Here is a 10174-nt window from a genome sequence, read left to right as displayed (position 1 = left end):
ACCAATTGGAGAAAGGCCTCGTTAAATTAGTCCTCTAAAATCTAAATGGTTTTATTTTTTAGCTTATAATATTTTATGATTACATATGTAAGTATATTTGAAAATTCTAAAAAAATAATTTTTAATTTTTAATTAACTATATATGAATATGCTATGCTATATTTAAACGAAGGCCAACACTTGAATAGCTATGTATATTTAATACGATTATTTATTATTATGCTAATATGCTATGGTAAAATGATTTGAATCAAAATAATGGTGGATTACATTACACATGGTATTGTATTATAGTAAATGTGTAGCACTATACATTATAGGTACCTATTACTTAATATACTGTTCGTTATTCTTCCATATGGGTTATTACTACATTGCCTAATAAATTAAATTGGGTACAGTCGGTATACAATGGATTAGATACATATATTATACTGCTGCACATGATTAAATATTTTAAAATAATAATTCTTTTAGCTGTCATATAAAAATGTATATGTTTGAACTATTTATAATTTGTTCACCTCATTGTTGTAATACTAAATTTATTATTTTATAATTAAACTGTTACGTATCTACATTTATAGGTACTGTGAATAGGTTTGGAATAAACATGTTTAAGTATTTAGTTTTTTTTTCTTCGTTATTAATATGTACAGAAGCCGTACAAAGATGGCATACATCACAAATAATGTTAACAAAATTATATGATCTGCAAAACGATCATTTTAATGCCTTGGAAAAATATTTGGATTTGGAGACAAAACGTTTGGAAGGATTAGAAAAGTAATTATAATATAATATAAAAATTTTACTATATTCTCGCACAGCTATAGGTATACATTTAATAAGTACCTATAGGTATAGCAAAGAAAAACTAGAAATATTAGAAATATAATTAAAATAAATTGTATTTAAGTACATTTATTAGGCACAATTTTAAAATTTTATCTAATTATTTAGTTACCTATATGGAATCATATTTACTGAAAATATTGTTTATTTTTGGGGTAATATCTGTAACTACTACAATAGATTTTTTTTTTCATTGTAGAGTGGATATTGGTTGAACAATTTAGCATAGTTGAATAAGAAATTTTTAATTGATTATTAGGTACCGATTTTAAGAATTGTTTCACCTATACAAAGTCGAAAATGAGAAAAAAAAATGTTTTTATAATTTAATATAATTTTAGACCTGTATTTAATATGAATGTTAAAGATTTTTAATGGAGATTAAGATGGGATAACTCCACAGAATTTGTCACGGGAAGTTTTGAACCTTACTATAATACATTGAGTGTTAAATGATGATTAAATGATTATTTGAAAGTGAAGTACCTATGGGCTATGAGCATTTCAATATTAATTTCTAATTTCTTTACTAATATAGTTATGTAGCTGCAGCATTTGAATGGCATGATTACAAAAAAACCAACAAACACTTTTTAAACGATCACTTGGATGTTATTGATGTCATGAAACAAATGCACTATCATTATTCTAAAATTGAGGATTTAATAAACAATAAAGAATCTATAGAAGGTAACCTAATTTACATGCTAGAATTTATCGGTTCTACATGATATATCAAATAACAACTATAATTGATAAGTATTATATCACATTTCACAAATAAACCAATTAATATAGCATTAAAAGATATTGACAAGCACAAAGATCTTAGTGGTAATCATATATTGTGGGCACATAAAGCACTGAGGAGATTACAATTATTTTATGCGATTCCTGCATCAGACATGTCAGCAGGTAGAATTAATGAAAACATTTTCGGTGATCGAATGGATGGTAAGTTATATATACATCCCGTATTCAACCGATCATGTTCATAATTTTTCATTAATTACTAACTAGTCAAAATTGAATACATTAATATATTATTAATATTATTATTTAGCTTGTGAATGTTACGTCATGGCGAAGAATTGTTTAGAGGAAAACGATATGTACGGCGTCCTAGATTGGGCTGTTGGAGCGTATAAAAAATGGGAGATTGACGGTCGACCAGAATGTGTAAATCCAGATATTTTAAATTATTACATAATATCATCGTCAGTATATACAGGTGAAAACTTCAAAAATGTGTGAAAAAAATAAAATATGATAATAATTTTTTCAAAATAAAAAACAAATGAACAAATTAGTTAACTCTCTTGCAATCTTGTATACAATTTTATTATGAGGATTTCGGAAAATTAGTAGACAGCGCCTAATAAAATTAAAAATTTATTTTACCGAATATTGATGCCTTTCAAAGAAGAAGATATTAATAGTGAGCCCTTCATTAAATTATATCATGATGTACTATATGATGAAGAAATCTTGAAAATTAAAACGTTAAGTTTAAATAACGTAAGTACCAAGTATTTTAATTGGCTAGAATAAATCATCGTTATTATTATCTAACTTTGATGCGATATAAAATGGTATAAACATGTGATGATATACGTATGACACATACGGTATGAGACATGAGTAATATGACTAATATGTATAATCAACTGTATTATTTTGTATTCAGTTTGCACCTATATTGATAAATTAATATCTTCAGACAATGAAGTCACAAGTTCTAAACTATTTCTCTGTTTCGAGCGGTTTTTGGCCACTCTATCTACATAACATACTATATTATTGTATATTTTCAAGTATCTATATATGTAAAATATTACTCATATTAATATTATATATAATATGATGGATATTTTAGAGTCTGAGTAATACATGTTATTTATTTTCTTGGAATAGTAAAAATATCGTAATATTCAACTTTGAGGGTTTGGTATAGTATAAAATTTGATATAGTTAGTACATAAGAGGGGGGAAGGCAATAAGCTAAAATATATTATGTTTAACCAAATATTTTTTAATCAATAAAAACAAAAAAATACGTTCTTTTAATTGGTTTGTTGTATACAGTGATACATTTCTATAGCATAGCGGACAGTGGACTCCATAGTAGAATCAATAGATATGCTGGTTGCTGTATAGGGGTGTCCGAAATTAGGAGGGATATTTTCCCACAAATATTTATGTCGTGGAATTAGAAGTGTTGGCTGTTGATAGTGTTGTTGATCAATGAAATGTCCTGATTTCTTGTAACCAACAAAGATTTTTTCTTCTTAAAAAAATATTAATCATGGTGATTTAGAAACATTCATCATTACGTTTATTATTATTTTATTATGCTATATATATTTTAAAATAATACCATATTATATAGTTAAATGAATTTACTTTTACATCAGAAACCCCCCCCAAAGTTTGAAATTGAAGCATTATTTCGACTAGTTATGCTGCACACAGACACACAAAAAAAAAAATTAACAATACATTCATCACTCCGTTCAGAATTTAAAAATGATAGAAAAACGGGAATTTTTACGCAAAACCAGTTTTCGACCAAATCGATTTTTTTATATGGTGTTTTCAAAAACTAATCACTGTAATTACTTGAAATTTTCACCAAATGTTTATTTTAGTGTTATATATATATATATATACAGTATTTTGACTTTTTTTGAGTTATTTATAGAACATTGATATTTTCGATTTTTATGAGAATTTTTTTTGAAGTGTTGGTAAAAATATTTTGGATAACCAAAAAAACTTGAAAATTTAACACAAGGTTCCTTATGGATGTTCTTATTGTAGCTAAACAAAATTAAAAATCGTTGGTCACAATTTTTTTTTTTTATCATTTGAAGTTAAAATTTTTACGAAATCTGACGAAAACGCGAAAATTTGCATGACATTTTGAAGTTGAAAAATCATAAAAATTTTTGTGTTTGTAACTTAGGATCAAAAATACAACACTAAATTTTCCATAAGTTTTCCTTCAAGTAGCTAAAGAGAAAACTCAAAGCATCATTATAGGAAAAATTTTAAGTGCGTTTGAATTTTAAATTTTTACGAAATAGCGTAATGATAACGATTTATCTTCAAACGATTTTAAATATTTGTTATTATTCAAAAAGTATAAGTCGTAGATACTCGAAAATTTTACCAGTTATTTAGATTGGTATTTTCTTTACTGGATTTAATTTCTCTTTAATTTATCATTAGCTACTATTAATAATAAATGAAAAAAAAATAAAATACATTCTTTAATATGAATAATTGTTTCATTTATTTCATTTATTTCAAAAGATTCCGATATCATTTTTATACACAATATTAAAAAAGTGGGTAAGTGGATGTCGCTCTGCTGTACATTAGGTGGTGAGGTAGACCTCTGACTAGGCTAGGTTAGATTTGAATGCAATGATAGGTATCGTTGTAGGTATACGAAAAACGATTCTGAACGGAGATGATTTGTCAGTCTAGGATATATTATATTTAAATATTGTCATATATTCTATTTTGAAAAAAATATTTCATTTTTCAATTAGGATGTATTCTGCATAAGGCATGGTTGATCAATTTTTCCAAAAACATTGCATGTAGATATCATAATTCATAATACCTAATATTATCATAGATATACATATACCTGGTTTGAGGATAAACCGTTATCGTTAAGCGATTTCATAAAAATTTAAAACTCAAACCCTCAAAACATTTTTCCTATAATGGTAAAATTATATTGGTAAAATCAATACATTTATCACTCCGTTCAGAATCTAAAATGAGACATCAGAAAATTTAATCTAAGGTTATTGATTATTGTATACCACTGTTCAAATATAAAACTCAACATAGCATAGTCTATCTTACTTCTGTACAAAAATCATTCGAGTATTTTTTTTATACTTTCAATTGCTTAACGGGTTTAAAGATGAGTGTATGGAAAAATCGAGAATAATACCCACAAAACGTTAACAATATAGCGAAAACAATAAAATCGATGAATACGAAACACTATAATATTATGGTTTAATACTAAATTAAAGTATGTAACAAACGTGAACTGCTTAAGAATGAAACTAAACATGTTATACTTCAATAGGTACTTAATTAATATGTGAGTTGCAATAATAATGGAAGACTTCAAAAATAGACTACTTAAGAGACCTTTATACACAGAAAATTTGTTATTTCATCGTATATAATATTTATTATTTAACATGTTTAGAATTATTTTTCCAATTATAAGGCAAATGTTGTCCTTCTTCGTGTATCCATCCAGTCATAACTAAAAAATATAAATTGTTTATTAGATATTTCTTGTAATAGCTTCGCACTATTCCTATTTTAGTTATCATACATATTACATATATAAAAATATTGCATACCAAATTAATATATATATATATTTTTTTTTTAAATGAAACTAAACAATACACTTGAAAATTTTACCAGTTATTTAGATTGGCATTTTCTTTACATGATTTAATGTTAAAATATTTTGACTTTTTTGAGATATTTATAGACAACTGAAATTTTCAATTTTTCTGAAAATTTGTTTTTGAAGTGTCGATAAAATTTTTTGAATACTAGAAAGTTTCTCATAAGTTATTCTTATAGTGATTAGAAAATTATAAGAATACATAGGCACAATTTTTTTTATTAGCATTTGAAATTCAAATATTGACAAAAATTCGTCAAAACCATGAATGTTCATGAAAATCCAGTAATGATAACGATTTATCCTCAAACCAGGTACTTATATGTATATCTATGATAATATAAGGTATTATGAATTATGATAACTACATGCAATGTTTTTGGAAAAATAGATTAACCATACTTTATGCAAAATTAATCATGCAAATATGCAATATGCGTATAAAAAAATCGATTTGATCGAAAATTGGTTTTGCGTAAAAATTCCCGTTTTTCTGTCATTTTTCTCGATTTTTTTGAAAACTATTGTTGAAATGTTTATTTTTTACCTTTATAATGCACCAATGGCATTCACTTTCCTATCATCCTATCAGAAACGGTGCTGAGTGTAAAAATCGAAGCACTATTACTATCCAAACCCTTGCTGACAGACACAAAAAAAAATAAATAAATAAAAAAAACACACATATCATTGTAATATCAATACATTCATCACTCCGTTCAGAATCTAAAATTCAAATGGTTCAAATATACATTTTTCTTAACTAAAAAAACTAATTATTCAGTACCTCATAAAGCAATTAATTATTAATATATACTAAGCTATATTCACTAAATTAGCCAACCTCATTTTTCAAAGCATGCCCTCATCAGAAGAATAACTAGCCAATAAATCTAGAATAAGCTCATGCTATATTTTAAAATAGTTTCATTTTGTGTGAAGCCCAATGGACTATGTTATTAAGAGTCTTAAATTAATAAAAAAAAATTACATAATAATGACAATAAATACTTATATAGATAGTATATTATGCGATTTGTTATTTATACCTTTATATTAATTAATTAAATTAATAAAACAATGTCTATTTAAAAATGTATCTAAACTAAAATAAATAAGCTTATACTATTTTTACATAGTACTGCAGTTACTCGTATTACGATAGTTAATTTTAATTTTTTAATTAGGTACATCTTTAGATGTGATATAGAAATGTTAAATTCGAAAACTCTAGTCGATCATCATAACATCTCATATTTACAGATATTATTAACTATTATAATATTCCTATATTATTATGTAGTATTAAAAGTCTTACCTAATCATATTATAATATACTAGATGAGTGATGCAACATTTTATCAAGCTTCCAATGTCAAATTTGACGAACAAATTCGTTCATGTCAAATCAACCGGATAAATGAATATCATGCTGATAAATATTTTGATGCCATAAATACTCGTATTGAATCTTTTACCGGATTTTCTATAAAGACAGCTGAACCATATCAAATAGTTAATTATGGTTTAGGTGGTCATTATAGACCTCATTATGATGCGTTCCGAAAAATACCTGTACGTAACACAATTATTTAAAAACTTGCATCTTGGAACATTATTGACCATGCTTTCCTAGTTTAAAATATGTTTAAAAAACAAACGAATTTATATATGCAACTAATTTTTATTATGAATTTATATAGTTTTTATGCTACTTTTGTAACAATACATACATAAAAAAAATATTTCAACTATAGAATCAAGAAAGAAGAGCTACAATGCTACATATATACCTAGCTATCATGACCAACTAACAAATATAGTTAAATATTAAATTTACTTTGGAATGTATAAAAAAAAAAAATGTTTTTAAAAACACATGAATTGATATCGTAATTGATAAACTTACTTTTTAGTGATAAGAGAATCCTTTGTACATTGCATTATTGCAGTAGGTAAGTAATATTTTGTTCAACTTTGTAGAATTTTTTATGCATTAAGAATATGCTTGAACGGTTTACATAACCATTGACTCGTGTCTTAACATTATTACTTTCCATAGGAAACAATCAAATATCCCAATGAATAAGTTAGCTTAAATAAATGACACATTAACCTACTTAACATAAATGTATTAAAAACTGTATTATCGCTGTAATATTATTATTTACAAATTTAGATGGACGACGTGTCTGAAGGAGGTGCCACGGTGTTACCCAATGTAAAAGCGCGGGTACCAAGTGTCAAAGGCTCAGCACTTGTCATATACAATACGAAAAGCACTTGCACATCGATGAAAAAATTATCGAAATTCGCGCAGTACGGCTCTTGTCCAATAGTTTACGGTGACAAATGGAGTGAGTATAAAAATAAATAAAACGTTACCTTTTTCTTCTTTTTTTTCGTGGTATCAAGGGCCGGAACAGGAACTGCTTTCGTATTACTTCTATTACAAGAGGTATCTTTACCTTATAGAATAGTGCCGCACTCATTTTGTCGGTCAATTTTTGTGGTCATCGATCTGATGTTTAGAAATGTTATTCATTCGATAATTATATTGATATAAGTAATTTTTACATCGTATTTAAATGCGTGATATTATATTTAAATCAAATAAAAATCTAAAAATTCACTACGTCTAACAAAACAAAAAATGTTTTTGTAAAAATACTTTATAATGTTAAAAAAGTGGGAATTATTTTCTTCGCAAAACAACTGAGAACTGAAATGAGTGCGAATTTCCTATGCTTATATAGGTAGATACTTTCATGTTAAATGGACTTATAATATCCTCATTGTATACGGAAAACGAAAATGTAATTAGACATTATACAATATATCCACATGATCCAAATGCATATTACGAAACGTATAGTAATATTTTTTAACCATTCAATTATTATATTTACAGCGTTAACAGTGTAGTTAAAATGACAGAAGAACGAGTTTGCAATAATCTATCGTCATTAATTAATATAATAAATTATGTTTTTCATGAAACGCTACATCTTTGGAGTGACAAGACAATTAGAAATAACGTACCTATTTGAACATAATATAAAATATATAAAACGTATTATTACTATTATTCTGTATTTTAATATAGATTTCACATTTTATTTCGTTAACAACGATTTAGATCATTGTCCATTGATTATAATTACTAGTATTTATTTTAGATGGTAATTAAATATCAAAATGAATTAGTAACAAATTGTTTATAAGTGTGAAATACTTTTGTGGTAACTACACTAATTGTATATGTAACTGTACCTAGTGTACCTGTGTTTAAATGCAAATAACTGGTCTCTTAAAAAAAAGCTTAACAATTAGTTGTAATAATGTTATCAATATAAAATATAATTCATAAGAATCAGTAATAACAATAAAAGGCTTAATATTATGACACAATTAAAAAAAGTTATTTTCTAAATCCACAGATACAAGTATTTTTATGGCAAAAATAAATTGACTCAAGCTATTATTAATAAAAAACGATATTATCCATAGACATCAAACAGTTTTAACTATATTAAATAAACGATCTAATAATGTAATATAATTGTATTGAATTAAATCAATTTTTTTTTGTATTTGTTCATTGAAACTACCTCTAGGTCTTCGTCAATGCTCATCACAAGTGGGTAGTAGGGAGATCATGTGATCTATTTATCTATTGATATATCACTATATACATGATACTACCCATCTTCTCCAAGAGCAGACATGTGTGGTCTTCACTCCCAGTGGAGTGTTACCTAGTTGGAAATCGGATGACGCGATCGGACGACAGCGTGAGGATTTGGTGATCACGTAGAACCACACAAATTTTTTTGTTGCACTTCACTATGAATCGAATCGATGACTGTGTGAGTCGTAGTCAATTGCGTGACCAATGCGCCACTCTGGCCCCGAAAATCAATAAAAGTATAGACGAATCATAAATGCGTAATACAAAAAACCTCACTTAACTACACTAATATATCTAGTCGTACTACAGGAATCGATAAAAGTATAATCATATTTTTTTGTAATTGTTTTTCAACACAAAGTATCCGAATAAAATTATTTTAAATAATAAACTATATAAGTTACGAAATACGTATCGATTTAAAACAATTATGATTTTTTAACAATAATAATGAATAATTATTCACTTAATTTTAATCAATATATTAGCTATTAGACAACTTGTACAATAAATAAATGATCGGATTTCTTGGTTTCAAATATAACTAAAACCGCGATATTTTTCATTTAAATATTTTACACCTATTTTTTTTTTCTAATTTTCAATTTATTATAATGTTTATAAAGAAAAATGTATTTCTATATTTTTAAATTTTCTGGTTTCATTATAAAATACTTATGTTGAAACCTTGGCTTATTTTTTCGATAAATAAAAACTCAACTACGTATTTATATCTAGTCGTATGACGTGTTGTATAATATTTAACATGATAATATTGATAATAAATTATAAGCTAATGATGGCAGTGATCGTTAAAATCCATCATATTTTTTAAATACAAAATTCAATTTACTCGAATAAAAGTGAAAAATAAAAACTACATTATGAAAATGAATTTTGTATACAAATTACGTGGTATATATTTTAAGTAACTTTAATCAAAATACAAAATTGAAAATATATATTACATTTTCTGTAAAGTTATTCAAATTTTATAACTTATAAAAATTAAAATAAAAAAATTGTACATTTTATTGTGATTAATATTTTACTACACTATAAGTTAACGATTTAGCTATATTATAGTAGAATTATTGGTTTCATTTCAAAATATACTAAAATGCTAACAGTATAAATTTTTTGTACAAAAATGATAGAATAAATTTGATTTACAA

General features: G+C 25.6%; 1 protein-coding gene across 1 annotated transcript; it reads left to right on the top strand.

Annotated features, from left to right (window-relative positions):
- The first annotated feature begins 576 nt into the window (after positions 1-576).
- LOC107168864 (prolyl 4-hydroxylase subunit alpha-2-like) lies at positions 577-9923 on the top strand. The gene is made up of 8 exons (XM_089229610.1): positions 577-786; positions 1394-1545; positions 1654-1809; positions 1919-2086; positions 2279-2373; positions 6650-6883; positions 7488-7665; positions 8926-9923. The coding sequence occupies exons 1-8, from the start codon at positions 614-616 to the stop codon at positions 8970-8972; spliced, it is 1203 nt and encodes a 400-aa protein (XP_089085736.1). The 5' UTR covers positions 577-613; the 3' UTR covers positions 8973-9923.
- The last annotated feature ends 251 nt before the right edge of the window (positions 9924-10174 follow it).

This window comes from Diuraphis noxia, unplaced genomic scaffold (assembly GCF_037042655.1).
Source record: "Diuraphis noxia isolate RWA-SAM2 unplaced genomic scaffold, SU_Dnox_SAM2 contig0005, whole genome shotgun sequence".
Taxonomy (NCBI): Eukaryota; Metazoa; Arthropoda; class Insecta; order Hemiptera; family Aphididae; genus Diuraphis; species Diuraphis noxia.
This window is presented reverse-complemented; position numbering and strand designations above follow the sequence as displayed.